General features: G+C 37.9%; 1 protein-coding gene across 2 annotated transcripts in view; it reads right to left on the bottom strand.

Annotated features, from left to right (window-relative positions):
- Positions 1-24,664, bottom strand: part of UHRF2 (ubiquitin like with PHD and ring finger domains 2) — a 101,132-nt gene that overhangs the window by 47,061 nt on the left and 29,407 nt on the right. For both annotated transcript variants that reach the window (XM_047103333.1, XM_047103328.1), the window contains exon 4: positions 16,074-16,292. In XM_047103333.1, coding sequence (XP_046959289.1) covers positions 16,074-16,292 — 219 coding nt within the window. The remainder of the gene's footprint in view (positions 1-16,073; positions 16,293-24,664) is intronic.

Genomic DNA, 24,664 nt, shown 5'->3' with positions numbered 1-24,664 from the left:
ATATCTAGGGAGATTAAAAATCTATGCTGTTGTCATCTTTCTAGAATTTCATCTATCCTTGTAATTTCAACTTGTGTGACTTCATATTTAAGGAGTCTTTCTTATAAGCAGCATATGGGTTTTGTTTTTATCTCCTCTGTTGATCTTTAATATTTAGCTCACATATAGTTAATATAATGGCTGACATATCTGGGTTTGTTTCTACCATTTTACTATATGTTTTCTATTTTCTCTACCTTTTTGTTTCTTTTACTCTTCTTGATTGCTTTCTTTTGAATTATTCTAATAATTATTCCATTTTACCCTATTTGTTAATATTTTAATATTTAATTATGTATTAAAATATTTCTTTAATGTGGTGGCTCTTAGAGAATATACCAGGTAAAAATCAATCTACTTTTAAGTTCTCACTACTTCTCTGATCATATAAGAATTTCATAGCTTCATTTACCAACTTCCATCTTTTGTGGTTGTCATGCATTTTATTTTACACATATTTTAAACTTCACTATTATTGTGTGTTGTGAATAGTTTATTTGAACTTACTCATACAGTTACCCTTCCTATGTTTTTTCTTTCCTGTATTTCATGTCTCTTTAGTATTTCTTTTAGTGTAGTATGTTGGTATTGGATTCTTAGGTTTGTTTTTTTTTTAATTTTTTTTTTCAACGTTTTATTTATTTTTGGGACAGAGAGAGACAGAGCATGAACGGGGGAGGGGCAGACAGAGAGGGAGACACAGAATTGGAAACAGGCTCCAGGCTCTGAGCCATCAGCCCAGAGCCTGACGCGGGGCTCGAACTCACGGACCGCGAGATCGTGACCTGGCTGAAGTCAGACGCTTAACCGACTGCGCCACTCAGGCGCCCCGGTTTTTTTTTTTTTTTTTTTTAATGTCTTTTTCTTTTCCTAGGATTTTTTTTTAAATTTATTTTAAAATTTACATTCAAGTTAGTTAGCATATAGTGCAATAATGATTTCAGAGTAGAATCCAGTGATTCATCCACTATATATAACACCCAGTACTCATCCCAACAAGTGTCTCCTTAATGTCCCTTGTCATTTAGCCCATCCCCCCACCCACAAACCCTCCAGCAACCCTCAGTTTGTTCTCTGTATTTAAGAATCTTTTATGTTTTGTCCCCCTCCCTGTTTTTATATTATTTTTGCTTCCCTTCTCCTATGTTCATCTGTTTTGTATCTTGAAGTCCTCATATGTGTAAAGTCATATGATATTTGTCTTTCTCTGACTAATTTCACTTAGGATAATATACTCTAGTTCCATCCATGTTGTTGCAAATGGCAAGATTTCATTCTTTTTGATTGCTGAGTAATATGTACCACATCTTCTTTATCCATTCATCTGTCAATGGACATTTGTACTCTTTTCATATTTTGGCTATTGTCGACAGTGCTGCTATAAACCTTGGGGTGGCATGTGCTCCTCTGAAACAGCACACCTGTATCCTTTGGATAAATACATAGTAGTGCGATTGCTGGGTTGTAGAGTAGTTCTATTTTTAATTTTTTGAAGAACCTCCATCTGTTTTCCAGAATGGCTGCACCATTTTGCATTCCCACCAGCAGTGCAAAAGGGTTTGGATTCTTAGGTTTGGTTTGATAACATCTTTATCTTGCTTCATTTTTGTAATCTATTTTCATTAGAAATGTATTTCTAACATTTTTTATCAGTGTTCTCATATGTTGTTCCATTGTGTTCTAGCTTACATCGGTTTCTGATGAAAACTCAGCTCATATTCGTTTTTATCTTTAGTTTTCAGCAGCATTATTGCAATATGCCACAGTGTGTTCTTTGTATTTATCCTGGTTAGGGTTCACAGGGCTTCAATTTGGACTATCTTCTCCCATTTCTGGAAATTCTAGTTATTAGTTTTTCAAATATTGTTTTCACCCTTCTCTTCTTTGGGAACAACAAATAGATGTAATGCATACCTTTTGCCAGGTCCCATGTGTCCGACAGTCTTTTCTGTGTTGTTTCTCATAATTTTTTTCTATGTTTCAGTTTTGATATTTTTCACTGACTTGCCTATCACTACTCCTATCTTCTGCTATTAAGCCAATCTAATGAAGTCTTAGTTTCAGATACTGTATTTTTCAGTTCTAGAGTAATTATCTTATAGATTCCCACTGATTTTTTTATAGATTCCAATTCTCAGTTGAAATTCTCCATCTTCATTTATTTTCTTGAGCATATTAATCATAATTATTCTAAAATCCTGTTTGATAACCTGAATTATCAGTATCACCTATGGGTCCATTTTTTTTTTTTTTTTTTTTATGAAGTTTATTGACAAATTGGTTTCCATACAACACTCAGTGCTCATCCCAAAAGGTGCCCTCCTCAATACCCATCACCCACCCGCCCCTCCCTCCCACCCCCCATCAACCCTCAGTTTGTTCTCAGTTTTTAACAGTCTCTTATGCTTTGGCTCTCTCCCACTCTAACGTCTTTTTTTTTTCTCCCTTCCCCTCCCCCATGGGTTCCTGTTGAGTTTCTCAGGATCCACATAAGAGTGAAACCATATGGTATCTGTCTTTCTCTGTATGGCTTATTTCACTTAGCATCACACTCTCCAGTTCCATCCACGTTGCTACAAAAGGCCATATTTCATTTTTTCTCATTGCCACGTAGTATTCCATTGTGTATATAAACCACAATTTCTTTATCCATTCATCAGTTGATGGACATTTAGGCTCTTTCCATAATTTGGCTATTGTTGAGAGTGCTGCTATGAACATTGGGGTACAAGTGCCCCTATGCATCAGTACTCCTGTATCCCTTGGGTAGATTCCTAGCAGTGCTATTGCTGGGTCATAGGGTAGGTCTATTTTTAATTTTCTGAGGAACCTCCACACTGTTTTCCAGAGCGGCTGCACCAATTTGCATTCCCACCAACAGTGCAAGAGGGTTCCCGTTTCTCCACATCCTCTCCAGCATCTATAGTCTCCTGATTTGTTCATTTTGGCCACTCTGACTGGCGTGAGGTGATACCTGAGTGTGGTTTTGATTTGTATTTCCCTGATAAGGAGCGACGCTGAACATCTTTTCATGTGCCTGTTGGCCATCTGGATGTCTTCTTTAGAAAAGTGTCTATTCATGTTTTCTGCCCATTTCTTCACTGGGTTATTTGTTTTTCGGGTGTGGAGTTTGGTGAGCTCTTTATAGATTTTAGATACTAGCCCTTTGTCCGATATGTCATTTGCAAATATCTTTTCCCATTCCGTTGGTTGTCTTTTAGTTTTGTTGGTTGTTTCCTTTGCTGTGCAGAAGCTTTTTATCTTCATAAGGTCCCAGTAATTCACTTTTGCTTTTAATTCCCTTGCCTTTGGGGATGTGTCGAGTAAGAGATTGCTACGGCTGAGGTCAGAGAGGTCTTTTCCTGCTTTCTCCTCTAAGGTTCTGATGGTTTCCTGTCTCACATTTAGGTCCTTTATCCATTTTGAGTTTATTTTTGTAAATGGTGTGAGAAAGTGGTCTAGTTTCAACCTTCTGCATGTTGCTGTCCAGTTCTCCCAGCACCATTTGTTAAAGAGGCTGTCTTTTTTCCATTGGATGTTCTTTCCTGCTTTGTCAAAGATGAGTTGGCCATATGTTTGTGGGTCTAGTTCTGGGGTTTCTATTCTATTCCATTGGTCTGTGTGTCTGTTTTTGTGCCAATACCATGCTGTCTTGATGATGACAGCTTTGTAGTAGAGGCTGAAGTCTGGGATTGTGATGCCTCCTGCTTTGGTCTTCTTCTTCAAAATTCCTTTGGCTATTCGGGGCCTTTTGTGGTTCCATATGAATTTTAGGATTGCTTGTTCTAGTTTCGAGAAGAATGCTGGTGCAATTTTGATTGGGATTGCATTGAATGTGTAGATAGCTTTGGGTAGTATTGACATTTTGACAATATTTATTTTTCCAATCCATGAGCAGGGAATGTCTTTCCATTTCTTTAAATCTTCTTCAATTACCTTCATAAGCTTTCTATAGTTTTCAGCATACAGATCCTTTACATCTTTGGTTAGATTTATTCCTAGGTATTTTATGCTTTTTGGTGCAATTGTGAATGGGATCAGTTTCTTTATTTGTCTTTCTGTTGCTTCATTGTTAGTGTATAAGAATGCAACTGATTTCTGTACATTGATTTTGTATCCTGCAACTTTGCTGAATTCATGTATCAGTTCTAGCAGACTTTTGGTGGAGTCTATCGGATTTTCCATGTATAATATCATGTCATCTGCAAAAAGCGAAAGCTTGACTTCATCTTTGCCAATTTTGATGCCTTTGATTTCCTTTTGTTGTCTGATTGCTGATGCTAGAACTTCCAGCACTATGTTAAATAACAACGGTGAGAGTGGGCATCCCTGTCGTGTTCCTGATCTCAGGGAAAAAGCTCTCAGTTTTTCCCCGTTGAGGATGATGTTAGCTGTGGGCTTTTCATAAATGGCTTTTATGATCTTTAAGTATGTTCCTTCTATCCCGACTTTCTCAAGGGTTTTTATTAAGAAAGGGTGCTGGATTTTGTCAAAGGCCTTTTCTGCATCGATTGACAGGATCATATGGTTCTTCTCTTTTTTTTTGTTAATGTGATGTATCACGTTGATTGATTTGCGAATGTTGAACCAGCCCTGCATCCCAGGAATGAATCCCACTTGATCATGGTGAATAATTCTTTTTATATGCTGTTGAATTCGATTTGCTAGTATCTTATTGAGAATTTTGGCATCCATATTCATCAGGGATATTGGCCTGTAGTTCTCTTTTTTTACTGGGTCTCTGTCTGGTTTAGGAATCAAAGTAATACTGGCTTCATAGAATGAGTCTGGAAGTTTTCCTTCCCTTTCTATTTCTTGGAATAGCTTGAGAAGGATAGGTATTATCTCTGCTTTAAACGTCTGGTAGAACTCCCCTGGGAAGCCATCTGGTCCTGGACTCTTATTTGTTGGGAGATTTTTGATAACCGATTCAATTTCTTCGCTGGTTATGGGTCTGTTCAAGCTTTCTCTTTCCTCCTGATTGAGTTTTGGAAGAGTGTGGGTGTTCAGGAATTTGTCCATTTCTTCCAGGTTGTCCAATTTGTTGGCATATAATTTTTCATAGTATTCCCTGATAATTGTTTGTATCTCTGAGGGATTGGTTGTAATAATTCCATTTTCATTCATGATTTTATCTATTTGGGTCATCTCCCTTTTCTTTTTGAGAAGCCTGGCTAGAGGTTTGTCAATTTTGTTTATTTTTTCAAAAAACCAACTCTTGGTTTCGTTGATCTGCTCTACAGTTTTTTTAGATTCTATATTGTTTATTTCTGCTCTGATCTTTATTATTTCTCTTCTTCTGCTGGGTTTAGGCTGCCTTTGCTGTTCTGCTTCTATTTCCTTTAGGTGTGCTGTTAGATTTTGTATTTGGGATTTTTCTTGTTTCTTGAGATAGGCCTGGATTGCGATGTATTTTCCTCTCAGGACTGCCTTCGCTGCGTCCCAAAGCGTTTGGATTGTTGTATTTTCATTTTCGTTTGTTTCCATATATTTTTTGATTTCTTCTCTAATTGCCTGGTTGACCCACTCATTCGTGAGTAGGGTGTTCTTTAACCTCCATGCTTTTGGAGGTTTTCCAGACTTTTTCCTGTGGTTGACTTCAAGCTTCATAGCATTGTGGTCTGAAAGTATGCATGGTATAATTTCAATTCTTGTAAACTTATGAAGGGCTGATTTGTGACCCAGTATATGATCTATCTTGGAGAATGTTCCATGTGCACTCGAGAAGAAAGTATATTCTGTTGCTTTGGGATGCAGAGTTCTAAATATATCTGTCAAGTCCATCTGATCCAGTGTCTCATTCAGGGCCCTTGTTTCTTTATTGACCGTGTGTCTAGATGATCTATCCATTTCTGTAAGTGGGGTGTTAAAGTCCCCAGCAATTACCACATTCTTATCAATAAGGTTGCTTCTGTTTATGAGTAATTGTTTTATATATTTGGGGGCTCCGGTATTCGGCGCATAGACATTTATAATTGTTAGCTCTTCCTGATGGATAGACCCTGTAACTATTATATAATGTCCTTCTTCATCTCTTGTTACAGCCTTTAATTTAAAGTCTAGTTTGTCTGATATAAGTATGGCTACTCCAGCTTTCTTCTGGCTTCCAGTAGCATGATAAATAGTTCTCCATCCCCTCACTCTCAATCTAAAGGTGTCCTCAGGTCTAAAATGAGTCTCTTGTAGACAGCAAATAGATGGGTCTTGTTTTTTTATCCATTCTGATACCCTATGTCTTTTGGTTGGCGCATTTAATCCATTTACATTCAGTGTTATTATAGAAAGATACGGGTTTAGAGTCATTGTGATGTCTGTATGTTTTATGCTTGTAGTGATGTCTCTGGTACTTTGTCTCACAGGGTCCCCCTTAGGATCTCTTGTAGGGCTGGTTTAGTGGTGACAAATTCCTTCAGTTTTTGTTTGTTTGGGAAGACCTTTATCTCTCCTTCTATTCTAAATGACAGACTTGCTGGATAAAGGATTCTTGGCTGCATATTTTTGCTGTCTAGCACCCTGAAAATCTCGTGCCAATTCTTTCTGGCCTGCCAAGTTTCAAAAGAGAGATCAGTCACGAGTCTTATAGGTCTCCCTTTATATGTGAGGGCACGTTTACCCCTTGCTGCTTTCAGAATTTTCTCTTTATCCTTGTATTTTGCCAGTTTCACTATGATATGTCGTGCAGAAGATCGATTCAAGTTACGTCTGAAGGGAGTTCTCTGTGCCTCTTGGATTTCAATGCCTTTTTCCTTCCCCAGTTCAGGGAAGTTCTCAGCTATGATTTCTTCAAGTACCCCTTCAGCACCTTTCCCTCTCTCTTCCTCCTCTGGGATACCAATTATGCGTAAATTATTTCTTTTTAGTGTATCACTTAGTTCTCTAATTTTCCCCTCATACTCCTGGATTTTTTTATCTCTCTTTTTCTCAGCTTCCTCTTTTTCCATAACTTTATCTTCTAGTTCACCTATTCTCTCCTCTGCCTCTTCCATCCGAGCTGTGGCGGTTTGCATTTTGTTTTCCATTTCCTTTAAAGCGTTTTTCAGCTCCTCGTGCCTGTTCATTAGTCCCCTGATGTCTGTAGCAAGAGATTCTCTGCTGTCCTGTATGCTGTTTTCCAGCCCAGCGATTAATTTTATGACTATTATTTTAAATTCACTTTCTGTTATATTATTTAAATCCTTTTTGATCAGCTCATTAGCTGTTGTTATTTCCTGGAGAGTCTTCTGGGGGGAATTCTTCCGCTTGGTCATTTTGGATAGTCCCTGGTGTGGTGAGGGCCTGCAGGGCACTTCCCCTGTGCTGTGGTGTATGACTGGAGTTGGTGGGCGGGGCCGCAGTCAGTCCTGATGTCTGCCCCCAGCCCACCGCTGGGGCCACAGTCAGACTGGTGTGTGCCTTCTCTTCCCCTCTCCTAGGGGCGGGATTCACTGTGGGGTGGCGTGGCCCGTCTGGGCTACTTGCACACTGCCAGGCTTGTGATGCTGGGGATCTGGCGTATTAGCTGGGGTGGGAAGGCAAGGTGCACGGCGGCAGGGGGGGCAGGCTTAGCTCGCTTCTCCTTAGGTGATCCACTTCAGGAGGGGCCCTGTGCAGCCGGAGGGAGTCAGATCGCTGCCGGAGGTTTGGCTCCGCAGAAGCACAGAGTTGGGTGTTCGCGCGGAGCGAGCAATTTCCCTGGCCGGAGCCGGTTCCCTTTGGGATTTTGGCTGGGGGATGGGCGGGGGAGATGGCGCTGGAGAGCGCCTTTGTTCCCCGCCAAACTGAGCTCTGTCGTCCGGGGGCTCCGCAGCTCACCCTCCCTTTGTCCTCCAGCCTTCCCGCTTTCTGAGCAGAGCTGTTAACTTATGACCTCCCAGACGCTAAGTCGCGCTTGCTGTCGGAACACAGTCCGTCAGGCCCCTCCGCTTTTGCAAGCCGGACTCGGGGGCTCTGCTTGGCCGGCGACCGCCCCTCCGCCCCGGCTCCCTCCCGCCAGTCCGTGGAGCGCGCACCGCCTCGCCGCCCTTCCTACCCTCTTCCGTGGGCCTCTCGTCTGCACTTGGGTCCGGTGACTCTGTTCTGCTAATCCTCTGGCGGTTTTCTGGGTTATTTAGGCAGGTGTAGGTGGAATCTAAGTGATCAGCAGGACGCGCGGTGAGCCCAGCGTCCTCCTACGCCGCCATCTTCCTAGTATCCTATGGGTCCATTTTTATTATTGATTTTTCTTCTGGTTTTTTTTTTTTTTTAAATTTTTTTTTTTTTCAACGTTTATTTATTTTTGGGACAGAGAGAGACAGAGCATGAACGGGGGAGGGGCAGAGAGAGAGGGAGACACAGAGTCGGAAACAGGCTCCAGGCTCTGAGCCATCAGCCCAGAGCCCGACGCGGGGCTCGAACTCACGGACCGCGAGATCGTGACCTGGCTGAAGTCGGACGCTTAACCGACTGCGCCACCCAGGCGCCCCTCTTCTGGTTTTTGATTATGTGGCCCTATCTTTTGGTAGCATACTTTTGGTTCCATGGCAAGATAAATATAAAGAAAATACAATCGCATATTGCAGTAACGCTGCTGAAAACTAAAGATAAAAACAAAAGGAATATGAGCCAAGTTTCATCAGAAACAATGTAAGCTAGAACATAATGGAACAGCATCTGAAAACACAGACAAAAAATTTCTCAACTTAGAAATACAGTTCTAATGAAAACATATTATAAAAAATGAAGCCGAGATAAAGATGTAATCAAACCAAACAAAAATATTCAACAATATAAGTATAAAACATTAGAGGAGGCTTCAGACCAATCTTCCTCGTGCTGGGAAGATACTGTGGTGATTTAACATTTTATTCAGCAACTATGCTGAGGCAAGGCCTGTTTACAAAATGTAGTCTACATATTTGTCTTAGCCATCCAGTTTTCAACTAAGAGCCTTTTGTATACTCTGTGGGACCATTTCACCCAGTGATCACAAAATCTGTTTGCCTTCGAAGACTACTGAAAACTCCACTGTGCTTTTTACTTACATTTTTAGCCTCCTGCCCAGCAAAACCCCAGTATTTAGCAAAAGTCATGTGAGGAAAACAGGCCATATACGTGAAACATCCCCAACATCTGCCAAAAGCTCAGTCTCTACCCTGCCCCCAGCTGCTTTCAACTAGATCTGCTCTACATCCATAATTATTAGCAAGGGTTCCCAGGGCAAAAAGCAACTACAAAAACCAACTGCTTTCTAAGGTTCTTCCCATTCCAGAGTCATAGGCTCTGGTAGTTCTCCTTACCTCTCTGCTGTCATTAACATAACAGATGATAATGTTATTTGAGCTGGCTCTTCTAGTTTTAGGTAAAAATGCTAATCTACTGCCAGCTATTCCATCCTACCTGGAAACAGAAACCTTCCATGTACTTCATTAGGTGGTACAATAAATATCACAAAAACAGATTCAAAACTAGAATCACCTTTTCATTTATCTATCATTTCAGTTGAAGGCTTACCATACCAATTTCCTCTGAACAAAACTGATGAAGCCAAAACTGAATCTAATAAACCACCAATTATAAAATACATTATTTTATGTACTACCAAAAAAGAACTGGCCTGCAATGGGGTAGTCTAAGAAGAACTCCCAAAGTTAGGACTCTAAATGGAAGACAACTATAAGGCACACTATTTTATGACATCATAAAAAAGAAAAAAATTTGAGATGAGACGTCTGAGAAACACCCTCAAATAAAGCTAGGACACCAAACGGCTCTTCTCACAGTTTAAGATAAATGGTAAATAAACCACCTAGCAGGTAGAGATAAAAAATAAACATGACTATTTCAATGTTATCAGTGGGTATAAGGAGAAAAAGTATCCCAGGAACTGAACCACAAGGTAGGATTCATGCAGGTTTGTAGATGCAAACTCAAACTCAATCTCTTAAAGAACCCAACTTTGGTCCAATAGCAAGATATTTTAATTTGAGATGGTAAAATAAAGAAAACCGTTAATCTCCAATTCTATGAAATACTCTATTTACTTAATATTCATTATAACTAATGCCTAGAACAGAGCCTGGCACACAGTAGCCAACAAAAGTCAAGGCACTAACATTTCAGTGGTATGACAGGCAGAATAATGGGTGCTAAAGATATCTATGCCCTAAGTACGGGAACACGTGAATATTATACTACATGGCAAAAGAGAATTTTGTAGACACGATGAAGTTAATTACCTTGAAATAGGATTAACCAGGTAGGCCCAAGGTAATTACAGGGGAACTTAAAAGTAGAAGAGGGAAGTGAGTCAGAGATATGCAACGTTAAAATGGGAGAAGTAGGCCATGGGCCAAGGCATTGGGAGGCCTGTAAAATCTGGAAAAGGCAAGGAAACAGATTCTCCCTTAGATTCTCCAAAAAGTGACACATCTCTGCTGACACTTTTAGTCCAGTGAAATCCATATAAGACTTCTGACTTACAGAACTATAAAATGGTAAGTTTTACTATTTAAGCCATTAAATTTATGAATTTGTTGCAGCAACAACAGGAAACTACTACAAGTAGGGCAAGAGAGAGAAATCTCAGGTGATAATCAATACCACAAAGAAAGCATAAGGAAACAATTCAATGCCCTGCATGTACATATGTAATGTTATACAACATTAAAGGCTTCTTTTGAAGTGATGTCTGAACAAACAACCAAGACAAGACACAGAACAAGCCAAATAAGGATATGCGTGGAGCAGACCAGGCAGAGGAACAGCAAATGGCAAGGGCTCTGAAGCAGAAGCATGTTTATATGATTAAGCACCACAAAGAGGCCAATATGGTTAAAATACAGTAAACTTTGATTTATAACTTGATATGGACACCAAAATTGTAGTGTGTAAGAATGGTACAATAATAAGAATATCACTAAAGAGATGTGATGATAAACGAGTTGGATAAAATTTAGTAAGTAAAAAGCCCTAGAAAAAGGACACTGAAAATAAAGTACATCCATAGCTTACTTTAGCTTTAGATAAAGGATTTTCTTCCTATAGGATTCAAATTCTACTTTTTTGTCTTTAAAGGCTAAGTTTTTGTTAAAAAAATTTGAGAGAGAGCGCACATGCGCACATGAGTGGAGGAGGGGCAGGGGAGGGGTATAGGGGTAGGGAGAGAGAGAGAATCCCAAGCAGGCTCGGTGCTGTCAGGGCACAAGCCTATCTCTGGGCTCAATCTTACAAACTCTGAGATCAGGACCTGAGCCAAAACCAAGTGTTGGACACTTAACGGTCTGAGCCACCCAGGTGCCCCTCAAATTCTACTTATAAATATCTAAACTAATATAACTTCATGTGGTATTAAATGAATATGCATCAAAATAGAAACTGAACAAAGTATTTTGAAAAATGGACTTATAACTCCTAAACTTTTGTTCTGAATTTTTTTCAAAGCTAAAATATAAACAGAAAATGATAAGCTAAAAATAGAATTTGATCGCTAGACAGTTTAAGCATATTCACTTTTTAGTAGTCACAGATTAAAAATAGAAACAAGCATGAACTTTAACTCCTAGTTCCCTTATCAAATATCCAAGGCAGATTAAAAATCATGTCCTATATTTACTACTTCCTTTGCACCTTCAATACAATAGAGAGTATCAAAGCTGAAGTTTAAATAAAATTTAGATAAAATCAAGTTCCTTAAAAAAAAAAAAATTCTATTTCAAGAAGTAGAAAATCTGGATTGCCCTATGATCATTATAGAAATTAACCAATTATAAAAATCCTTCCCACAAAGAAGGCTTTAGTGAGAAGTTATACCATTCAAGAAAAGGAAACAAAACTCCACCATAAGATAAAGAATATTCTCATTATTTTATAAAATCTGAATAATTTGTGAAGGACAGTTAAATAGGAAAACTAACATGCAAATTTTAGTCATTAACACAATGCAAAAATCCCACACAAAGTATCCACAAAATACTTATGTCAAACACTATAGATATTGGTGAGATTTTGAAAGTTTTTTTTATAGAGATAAAGGAGAAAAAAGATGCCTGCTATCATCACTTCCTTTCAACAACATACTAAATGCAGTTGGTGAATAAAAGAAATCAAAACACAAAAATGTCATAATTCACACATGATGATTATAATAATAAAGATTCCCCAAAAAATCGACATGTAAATTAAAACTAATAAATCTAGTAAGGCTACTAGATCCAAGATCAAAGGTTACTTGTATACCACTAATAAAGGAAAATGAAATAAAAATACCATTTACAGGAATAACAAGTAGTACCTGAAGTTAAATAAGGATAACAGACACCCATATAAGATCAGATCTCTGGACGGCATTAAATCAGGATCTACCATATAATTGCCAACATTCAATTATTTTGAACCTACAAAGACATTTTATGTGGTTCAACCTAATAAAAACATGAGAAAAACACATTAAAGACCTAAATAAATGGAGAACAGGCACATTCATGGATTAGAGTCAACACAATACGTATTAAATTCCCAATGGTTTTTATGTTTAAATTACCAAGATGACTTGGAAAATTCAAATAAAAGCACACAGACCTAAGAAAATAGAGAACTACTGAAGAGCAAGGTAGGAAGCCCTGTTGTATCATATCATTAAAGTGTGGAACTGCTATCAGGACACACAACATAGACCCATGGTATAGAACAGACATCAGATGGATGCATCAAATATAGTCACTTGATAAGAGGGGATACTGAAAATCAGTGAGGGAAAAGTGGGTTTTATTTTAGCCTCTCTCCCTCAAAAATGGGCTTTTTATTTTTTTTTAATTGTCAAAAAAAATTTTTTTTCATTACTGATAGAACAAGCAGAGGAGGGGCAGAGAGAGAGGGAGACACAGGATCTGAAGCAGGCTCTGGGCTGTCAGCAGAGCTCAAACTCACAAACGTGAGATCATGACCTAAGCTGAAGTCAGATGCCCAACTGACTGAGCCACCCAGACACCCCTTCATTTTTTTTTTAATGTTTATTCATTTTTTGAGAGACAGAGACAGAATGCAAGTGGGGGAGGGGCAGAGAGAGGGAGACAGAATCCAAAGCAGGTTACAGGCTCTGAGCTGTCAGCACAGAACCCCATGCAGGGCTCGAACCCACGAACTGTAAGATCATGTCCTGAGCTGAAGTCAGACACCCAACCAACTGAGCCGCCCAGGTCCCCCCCAAAATGGGTTTTTTAATAAATGATGCAAGGAAAAATGATTATCCATATATATCAAGGTAAGTCAAACCCTCACACTGTACACAAAAACCTACTTCAAATGGATTAAAGGCCTACTAAAGAAAGATAAAACCACAAAGCTGCTTAAAATAATAATGCATTCTGGGCAGAAAAAGTTTTTCCCCTGCCAATGCCATGTTTTATTGAGATGTAATTGACATATACTGTGTAACTATACACCATAATGATTTGATAGATACATATACTGACAAATGATTACCACAAAAAGTTAACTTCCATCACCTCAGATAGTTTTAAGGTTAAGAATATTATTCATAACATGAAAAAAGCTATAAAAGATATTTTCTCTACACATAACTGAAATGGCCAAGCCCCCCAATTAGAACTCCTAAAAAATTAGTAATATAAAAAAAATCAGTAATACAGACTACCTAATAACAGACTGCCTAGTAACAACAAAACATTTATGTTTGGAACAGAGTCCTCACAAAAGATATCTAAATTGACAATAAACATAAGGTTATCAATCTCCTTAGTAGTCAAGGAAATACAAATCAAAACCATAATGATATACTATTTTATTCTACACCCACCTGATTAGCAAAAATTCAAGTCTAACAAATTGTGTGGATGAGAATGCAGAGCAATGAGACCTCTAATACTGCTGTAGAAATGTAATGTGATACAGCCCCTTAAATATTTGGTCCTACCTATTAAAGATGTACAGGTTTTACAATCCAGCAATTCTACTTCTAGACAAGATGCGTCCCACAGAAATTAATGCACATAAGCACCAGAACACGGGGATAATGTCACAACAGCAAAGTTTGGAACAGGCTCCAAACTATCAACGTCAGAATACATTTATACCTTCATTCTGATTTTTTATCCACTCTTTCTAGTAATGAGAAAAGACTTTTAAACATGGGGAAAAAAAAATTCTATCCACAAGCCACATACCACACTGGCTCCTTTTTGGCTCTCATGTTCCTAACACATCTAGTAAATACTTAAATGACAGGGGCGCCTGGGTGGCTCAGTCAGTTAAGTGTCTGACTTTGGCTCAGGTCATGATCTCATGGTTCGTGGGTTTGAGCCCTGCGTCGGGTTCTGTGCTGAATGCTTCCTCAGAGCTTGGAGCCTACTTCAGATTCTGTGTCTCCCACTCTCTCTGCCCCTCCCCTGCTCATGCTCTCACTGTCTCTCAAAAATAAGTAAATGTAATAAAATAAATTTTAAATAAAAATTTTTTAAAAAAAACCTTAAATGACAGAACATAACGTGTTACAGGACAGCATGTTGCACTACTGGGAGAGGCATCACATAATTGTTCTAATTGTTTGCCTATCTATAATTTCCACTCAATTGTAGTTCTAGTCCCTAAAGCCAGGGTGCTCCACTCTAACTGTACTTCAGAATCACTAAGGGAAAACTTTTTAAATAGTGAGCTGGTTTTTTTTTTTTTTTTTTTTTACTCTATACTATGAGTACTGTTACCTCTTCCTATTACGTATACATGCTGTTTTTGTACTTCCTGTACTCAAGTACATTATAAGGCTCCCTATATAACCAATTTATATAGATGCCTTTTCTTTTTCTTCATGATTTATATCCTTATCAGAATTTCAAGCTGCTTGGAAGTCTGAGAGTTACATCTTTACCTGGAAGTGTGATTCTGTTTGTAGAAAGTTCAGAAACCATTTTCTAAAGTGTAAGTTATTATCAGCACCTCACATTATTTTTCTTTATTGTAAGAGTCAGCAAACTTTTTCATCAAGAGTCAGAAAGTAAGTACTTTAGATTTTGCAGGCCAGGGAGTCTTATATTTTCAGTACACATTACTGTAATGGTATGCATTGCAATCATTGAACAATGTTTTTCAATACAAAAACAGCCATAGATTATGTGCAAATGGATAGGCATTCCAAGAACTATTTTCCTAAAATCAGGTAGCCAGTAGGCTATAGTTTATAGACTCCTACTTTGTATTACTAATCATAAGCAGATGCTTAACCTCAGATTTGTTACAAGATAGAACACAGCCATTATATTTAACATATAAATTACTATCTATCCAATATATATTATATATAATAATTCTGTTAATCAGAATTTGACAAGCATTAGTGTGGCTGCTTCATATATAAATACATACATATTTATACACACACACACACACACACACACACACGCACAACTGCCAGGGTCATTCTAGAATCCCCACTGCTCAACAGAAATGTTCTTCTAAGAATTCATTCTACAAAAAAAGCAGAGCACAAAATACATAATCCAAGATTGTTTACTTAAACATTATAAGAACTAGAAACAGTTTAAGAGACTTTTCAAAAAGTAAATTAGTGAATTAATGATGGAAATAGCGGTTAAGTAATTTGGCATTTTGGGTGACGTTTTACATTTTGAATTCTCTTCGTTAAGCTTGTTAAATTCTGTAAACTTAAGAAAATTACTATGAAGGAAAATTTCAGCTAGTCTTACAAGTACTGCAGATAGCTGATTAGGCTGATGGTCACTGCTACTACATCAACATACATCCTCTGTGAGGTAAGCAAGGATTTCTCTAATACTCAGTTATTTCCAAGATGCTTTCAAATAGTATCTCCAGTCTTAAAGCAGTGATAGACATTTAAGGGCCATTCTTATAAAAAAAAAAAAAAAAAAAAAAAAGGAAAGAAAAAAATCTCAAGAATTTGTATAAAATAGTTCTCTTTTAGTATGTTTAAATTTTTATCTTTCATAGATTACATCTTTTTTACTGAGGAACATGTGAGTAATACCTAAGAATTACATTCCTTGATTACTTCAGTAATTATAGGGTATCAGTGTAGAGCATCTTACCCTAAGATAATATTCACACGAAGTTCTTTTTTGGTTCTTGAGATGGTCTTCAGTGCAGTAATTTCTGCATCAAACCAAAATCCTCTGTTACTAGGATTTTCTACAGAGTAATTAACCATTACCACATCACCAATATTTAGTTCATTCCATTTCAAATTCGTTCTAGCTCGTGGTCGAAGATCCTTGACATTTATTTCTACAGTACCACTTTCTGGATATCTGAGGAGAGAAAAAGAGAAGAATCACATAAGCATGTTGCTTATGGGGGGGCCTGGGTGGTTCGTCAGTTAAGCGTCAGACTTGGGCTCAGGTCATGATCTCACAGTTCGTGGGTTCAAGCTCCACGTCAGGCTCTGTGCTGAGAGCTCAGAGCCTGGAGCCTGCTACAGATTCTGTCTCCCTCTCTCTGCCCCTCCCCACTCACACTCTGTCTCTCCCTTGCTCTCAAAAATAAATAAAAAAAACATTAAAAACATTAAACAAAAAAAAAAAAAGAATGCTGCTTATGATTACTACCAAAGACGAAAACTATATGCAACATATAAAGAATCAAATCATTCTTAGTTTAACTTAAATGACATCTTTTCATGATTTTAATTGCCAGAATAAAGTTCTTGCTAAAATTTTAGTAAGACATTCTTTGCTAGCTTGAGGGGTGCGGGTAGGGGTAGGTAAAAAACACAAGTTCTTCTTATTCCATTTTTTTAACCTAAACTTAAGAATTACTTTAACAGTGGGTGCCTGGGTGGCTCAGTCAGTTAAGTGTCTGACTTTGGCTCAGGTCATGATCTCACGGTTTGTGAGTTTGAGTCCTGCCTTAGGCTCTGTGCTGAGAACTCAGAGCCTGGAGCCTGTTTCAGATTCTGTCTCTGTCTCTCTCTCTCTGTCCCTCCTCCACTCATGCTCTGTGTGTCTCTCTCTCTCAAAAATAAATAAATGTTAAAAAAAAATTACTTTAACGGGACTAGATGTGGACCTCTTCCTGAACTTGAAATCAGTTTGAGATCTGCTGTTTGCTTTACACAACTTAGCACATTTTAATAGCCTCCATTTTTCCAGGAAGAGAGAGGTAAAATTCTAGTTCTTACATGTAGCCATGTAGTCTAGTAATGGCAAAAAAAAAAAAGAAAAAGAAACTTGTATATATCAGAGAGTGGAACTGTGCGAAATAATTCTAGCAGAATCTTGATTTTGTGCTTCTAATGGTAAGCTTAACATAAAAAACAAAACTGATCTGAACCTAAAGCTTTAGAAGTTTTCTAAATTTTCAGTCCTAACTTCTGGTATCAACAAGGCCAAAGACAGCAATGTAACAGTCTGTAGTGGTTTCTATAAAATTAAGACCGGTTGCCCCTATGTATTGCTGGGGAGTAGGGGGCAAAGAAATGAGTAATGTCTGGTTCCTACTCCTGTAAAGCTCAGTCTTTTGGGTAGGCCAAACTACTGTAATATAATGGTGTTTCTCAAAGTATGATCAACAGAATCAACATCATCTGGGAATATGCTACAAATGCAAATTCTTGGGCTCTACTTTGGATCTAATGAGTCAGATAATCTAGGAATAAGGCCTAGCAATTGATTTCACAAATCCTCTTAGTAACTGAAAAGCATGCTCGAGTCTGATAACCTAGTGTGCTCTAAGAATACAAGAATAAGTAGCATGGCCTACTGTGACAATATTAAGAAGGCAGAAACTAAGAGTAAAGACCATTAACCCTTAACCAACTGAGTGGCCTGCTCAAAATGTAAGTGGGTCTGAAATTGGAAGCATCTCTAGCAGAAAGCCTTGGTTTTTCTGAAGAAACCAAGTATTATGAAAGCCTATGACTCTCACAGTATATTTAACTCATTTAGAGTAAATGGGTATTAATTCTAGGTGGGATCTTTAGTTAATCATCCAAAAATCTCAGGATTAGCAAAGGGCCTCAAAGTGGATCTCGTCTATTTACCTTCTTATTGCCTTAATTCCCTTCTACCACAAGCCTTCCAAAAAATCACGTAACCTCTGCTTGGACTGTGATGAGAGGGCAGGTTTTTTTTGTTGTTGTTTTTTCAAATTTATTTGAGAGAGTGCAAGCAGGGGAGGCACAGAAAGAGAATCCCAAGCAGGCCCTGCACCTTCAGTGTGAAGCCTGATGCAGGGCTCTAACCTGTGAATAGTGAGGTCACGGCCTGAGCTGAAACCAAGAGACCACTGCTTCACTGACCAAGCCACCCAGGTGCCCCAAGGGGGTAAATTTTAACCCTAAGAAAAGCCATTCTATCTTCACATAGCTCTGACATAAAAAGGAGAACATACTTGATACTGGATCGAACATAAGCTTTGGAACTCATTCTATGCCCAAATTCCATGAAGGAATCCATATACTCTATCCACAGAAGACTTAATATTTGATGGTCTCAATGTCCCCACCACCCTCAATCTTCTAAGTAAAAATATCTTCAACTTACAGAAAAAGGTTTTGAGTCCTTTATCATCCCGGTGTCTTCACTGGCTGAGTTTAAATTCCCATTTTAGCTTCCTGCTATTGGGACTCCCTGGGAAAATTCTGTACCCTTACTAATACTCTGTCATGTGTAAAATGTAGCTTAATGATAACTAACTGTACGTCATGTGGTTGTTTTGAGAACTAAAATGAGAAGACTTGTAAAGTGCTTAAAATAGTACATAATAGGCTAAGTAAATGTTAGTTAAGATATTGTTATTATCCCACAGAAATAATCATAAAGAAAGAAACTGACAATTACAACGTCAGGTTTATGGTTCTGCTCTTCTATTTCAATCCCATTTTTTAATGGTCAAATCTTGGGGCATCTGAGTGGCTCAGTCAGTTAAGCGTCAGACTCTGGCTCAGGTCATGATCTCATGGTTCATGAGTTCAAGCCCCGTGTTGGGCTCCATGCAAACAGCCCAGAGCCTGGAGCCTGCTTTGGATTCTGTGTGTCTCTCTCTCTGCCCTCCCCTGCTTGTGCTCTGTCTCTCTCTCTCAAAAATAAACATTTAAAAAAGTTTTAATGGTCAAATGTAAATTTAGAAGTCTCTAACACTTGGGGCTTATACACTCATGTTGTTTCACAATGGTTTGGTCACAAAAATAACCAACATTTCTCCTAACCTGTAAAATGAAGTTAAACTAGATTTTTTTAAGGACTTCTCTAATTTTGAAGTTTGTGAACTTGTTTACTGCTTCAATATTCTTAAGACCATATAAGAATAGAAAATATTCTTTTAGATGAGATTCCTTTTTCAGCTGTAATGTGAAAATTATACTTTGACATCATGACATTATCATGTATCTCTGTATGTTTAATACAGGAAGAAAGCATATTTCAATGGCAAAACAATTCTCCATTTGCCTAAGTTTGTCAAAAGTAGATACTAAGGAAATATTTTAAAGTAGAAAACTTGACCAAAGTTTCAAATTTGTATATAAAATCATGTTTATCAGAGACAAGGCAAAATAAATCATCCCATACACCACAGCAAGGGAATATAAGCTATATTTGCCAGGGAATAAATTTGTACAATTTCGTAATAGAATTATACATACATATACTCTATATGTATATACTACTAGTCTATAGAAGGTAAGTCATGAAAATTAAGTATACTTCTTCTAATTCCAGCCACAAAAAGATTCTAAGTCAATGCTGTATATAAACACAAACATGGAAGGGGCACATAAAACTACCCTTACCAAAATCAAGAGCATGCCAAACACTCAAATATTATTACTATTTACCTGAGCATCTTCATCTACAGACATCTTAGCGTAAACAGAATGGGAACACATAAACTCTACTATAATCCCAATTTTCTTCAGACTCACATATCCAACTACATTTCTAACAGATATCTCAGAAGCACTTCAAATTCAAGGCAACCAAGATGGAATTTCCCATCCTATAATCTGATGTTTGGTATTCTCTGAGCAAACTATTCATATTCCCAGAAACTCAGGAATTACCCCTGATTCCTCTTATAATGCCTTCATCCAGTTAATAAGTCCTCCTTATGCTATACCTTTGACACTACTTTAATGTAATTGTACCTCCTTAGTGAAGACCTGCATTTCTCTAAGACTATTGTCAAAGCCCAACATAGCTCCCTGTCTTTATGATCATACCTCAAAATATTTTGTGAAGTTTGATAATGGTCTGTTCACAAGTTGAGGGAAAACAAGTATCCTCAAACATTGCTGATGGGAATACAAAGTAGTATTGTCCCCTTGTAAAAAGAAATTTAGCAATAACCAGCAAAATTGCCTATGTTTACCTTTTGATCCAGAATTCTACTTCTAGGAATCCATCCCAAACATAGATAACAAAAATCCTTGTGAAACGACACATTGGTGGACGCCCTGGTGGCTCAGTCAGTTGAGCATCTGACTTTGGCTCAGGTCATGATCTCATGGTTTGTGAGTCTGAGCCCTACATCAGGCTCTCTGCAGTCAGTGCAGAGCCTGCTTTGGATCCTCTGTCCCCTCTATCTCTGCCCCTCCACCATTCCCACTCTTTCAGAAATAAACATTAAAAAGAAAAAAGGACACATACACAAGCCTATTTATATATGTACTATCTATAATAGCAAGACTAGAAACAATCAAATGTCCATAGTAGAAAACCACTTGAAATAACATGATACAATTACATAACGGAATATTATGTTCCTATAAAAAGGAACAGAATTGTCTACAGTGAAATAATATATATGGAGAGCTCTATAGTAACTTAAAAAAAAAAAAGCAAGATGCAAACAAGTTTATAGTGTACTACTTTATACCTAATAAGTGTGTGGAAATACAAACATAAAAATACACTTGTATACATATAAAAATAGATGTGAGTGTATGTATGTGTATATATATGTATATATGTTTATTTTGAAACAGAAGGATAAACCAAAACTAATAAACAGTTACTATAAAAAGAGGTAAGAAATAGAAGAAACCGGGATGGACACTTCTATTCATATATCTTGTTTTGGAGATTTACCTATAGATCATGTAATGTTTTATAAAAGCAAAATATAAAAAAAATGTAAGAAATTCCTTAAAATCAAAAGCATGGTGGCTTAAATACATAGACAGGAATCACTTTAAAAACACTAAATTAACAGTACACATCCCATACAGGGTTGTTTCCCAAGGACATAAAGTAAAAAACAAAAGCACCAACTTTCCAATAATCATATTGTTTGCAATATTACTACTGCCTATTCTGAAACTACAATGAATAGGATAAAGCAAATCAATGGTGTTATTAGGAACCATGCTTTTCAAGAGAAAAAATAATAAATGGAAGATTAAAGTGATTAAAGTATAACCCTTTAAATTTAACTAGAAATAATATCAATATAAAACTATGGTATATTTAGTATTTCCCAGCTGTGTCCAGTCAGAAAACCTAAAAATATGATTAAACAAGTATGGAGCAGCCCAGACTATGTACTCTAAATACCATCTCTAAAAAGAACTAGAACTCCACGAAGAAATGGCTGAATCCAGGCCTGTGAAGGAAATAGAAGAGCTGGGGACTCCTGCTGTACCTATTTGCAAAAAGCCCTCAAGAACTGTTGTGTGAAAATCAACCCAAAGGAGCCTCCCCAGGCCAGAGAGGGGACAATTTGGGCACCAAGAGCTTTAAATCAGGTGTTAAAATCTATTCATAATGACACTTAAGATTTTTAATCTTGTTGACCAACCTTTGGAGGATGATAAAGAACTTACTCTTAACACTCAAAAAGTTCAGGAATCAATAGTTTATCCTTTTATATATGAACCAATTGCTTGTTAAAGTTCTTTATGAAAGAATTATAGCTAGTAAATGAGGGAAAGATAGAATGAGGTATCATCCTTTTTGCAAGACAACAAAATAGTGGATACAGGTAAAGATAAATAGCTGTAGAACCATTAAAAGCTAATAGTAGGGTGCCTGGGTGGCTCAGTCGGTTAAGCATCTGACTTCGGCTCAGGTCATGATCTCACAGTTCGTGAGTTCGAGCCCCACATGGGGCTCTGTGCTGACAGCTCAGAGCCTGGAGCCTGATTCAAATTCTGCGTCTCCCTCTCTCTCTCCGCTTCCCCCGCTCATGCTGTCTCACTCTCCTCCAAAAATAAACGAAAACATTTAAAAAATTTAAAAAAAAAAGCTAATAGCAAATTTCACAATAAATGGATCAGGATGACAACACAGAAATCTTAAGATAAAAAAAGAGAAAGAAGCAGGTATTATGTGGCTCCCCGTATCTTACAAAAGGTAAGTAAACATCATCTCTCAACTAGTCTTATCAAATAAGGAATTTTAATAAGCTTTCAGGAAACTAACATTAACAGAAAAAAAAAGTTAAATACCACTACAGGGTTGTAATCAGGAAAGCCCAGACTTTGAAAACTGAATAAACTGTCACTTGCCTTGTGCAAATAAATTAGCAAGGGAGAAAAATGGGTGAAATCTGTAGGTTGAAACTTAACCTATCAATTAAATGCAATGGGTAGATTTATTTTGCTTTTGATCCCTATTTGGACAACCTAAATATATTTTTTGAAAAGACCAGCCTATTGACTGGTCATTTGATATTCATGAATCATTACAAATTTCATGTGGGATTTGTTGGCTTGCTAGGGTCCCCAAGATTCAGTGATTTACTACGGAAACTCACAGGACTCTTTTTCACAAGGTTGTTTCCATGGCTATGATTTACTGCAGTGAAAGGATACAAAGCAAAATCAGCAAAGGAAAAAAGGCACACGCGGTGAAAGCAGAAGAAATCGGGTACAAGCTCAGAATCCTCTCCCAGTGGAATCACACAAAATATGCTTAATTCCTCCAGCAACAAATTATGACAACACGTGTGAAGTATTATGTACCAGGGATGTGTAGTAAAGAATACTCAAGATTTTTATTAGGGGCTGGTCACATAAGCACTCAATTCCTAGCACGTACCAAAATTCCAGACTCCCAGAAGCAGGTGTTCAGTATAAACCATACTGTCTGCAGTTTAGACACAGTGGGTTTGTTTTTTTAAGTCAGGGAATGGTAAGAATCCTCCTGAAAGTGAATTTCTCAAACACCAGCCAAAGGTCCACCGTACAAACAGACCTTTTAAAGAATATCAGCCTGAGATCTGATATGTTAGTTCTTCTCTTATACACTTTAAAAAGAATCCTGTCAGCTATTTTGCCAGCTGAATGCCCCGAGATGTTAAGATGAAGGTGAACCTTTAAAAGCTATGGAGAAAGAGTTGGACTAGATAGCAAAAGCCCTTAGACCATGTTGATCCATCACTTTGAAAGAAGAAAGGAGAGTTGGGCAAGAAAAGCATCAGAATGTGGTACAACTCTGACAAAGCTGACCAGTCCAACAGTGAGCCCTGTACAGAAACTGACTACATGGTCCCATAGTGAGCAGAAACTGCCAGGTCACACACACTAACTCATTGGAGGATGCCTGGAGAGCGTGATCTTGGCTCAAACACTGCGGCAGCTATCTAAGTGCTGTTGCTAAAAGTTATCAGCTAACTGCATTCATTCCTTGCAGCTAGTCATCTTTTTGTTTTTGTTTTTTTTCTGAAGGGAGCAGTGCACCCACCATAGCTACTAAGGCCATCTATAAGACCATTTACTGGTTGAGATGAGGTAAGGTTTGAGACTTGCTTCAAAATAATCCAGTGGTGCCTGAGGATGCTGGTTTAGATTAAACAACACTGGCTAGGAGTTCATAATGGTTGAAGCTAGGGCATGGGTTTGTTATACTTTTCTCTCAATCTCTGAATAAATTTAAAGATTTCTATAATAAATAATACAATGCTTTGTGGTTCAGGTTAAAATCCAAACAAAAGGCTTATCCTGCTTTTTCAGTTTTCCCATATATGTACAAAATCCAAAAAGTTAACACTCATGGCTTACTGTGAGGATAAACAGCCTGCCCTAGCCCACCATATTCCTGGCTCATATTCCCCAGATGCAACCATTTTCAATTCTTAGCTATTTCTTTTATTTACATCTGTATTTTTTAATAACATGCTTGAACTTTGATTTTTTACTTTAAACTATTATTCTACCCAGTCCCCATGTATAGTTCATTTGTCTCCATTCTCCTCTTCTTTATAATTGCTAACACATAGTGCTGCTGTAAGTGTGCACATATATTTACAATCCTTGGAACAGAGGTATGCTATTCTAAGCCCCATTTTACAGATGAGGCACAGAGGTTTTCTGGACAGGAGCAGGAAGCAGAGACATGATTCCAACTCTAATGATCTAAATCCCATTCTCCTTCAACAAACTTTTTCTTGGTTTTTTTTTTTTTTTTAATGTTTGTTTGTTTTTGAGAGACAGAGAGAGAGAATGAGAGAGCAGGGGAGAGGCAGAGAGAAAGAAAGATGGGAGAATCCAAAGCAGGCTTGGAGCTGTAAGTGCAGAGCCTCACGTGGGGCTTGAACTTCCCAAATGTGAGATCATGACCTGAGCTGAAATCGAGTCAGATGCTTCACCAACTGAGCCACCCAGGGACCCCAAACTTTTTGTTGCTCTTAAGAATATTATACAAACTGGGGCGCCTGGGTGGCGCAGTCGGTTAAGCGTCCGACT

Source organism: Lynx rufus, unplaced genomic scaffold (assembly GCF_022079265.1).
Source record: "Lynx rufus isolate CCGP_SWC_20201006 ecotype Redwood Valley unplaced genomic scaffold, mLynRuf1.p SCAF_10, whole genome shotgun sequence".
Classification (NCBI taxonomy): domain Eukaryota; kingdom Metazoa; phylum Chordata; class Mammalia; order Carnivora; family Felidae; genus Lynx; species Lynx rufus.
The sequence above is the reverse complement of the archived record's forward strand: the minus strand, read 5'-3'. Positions and strand labels throughout refer to the sequence as shown.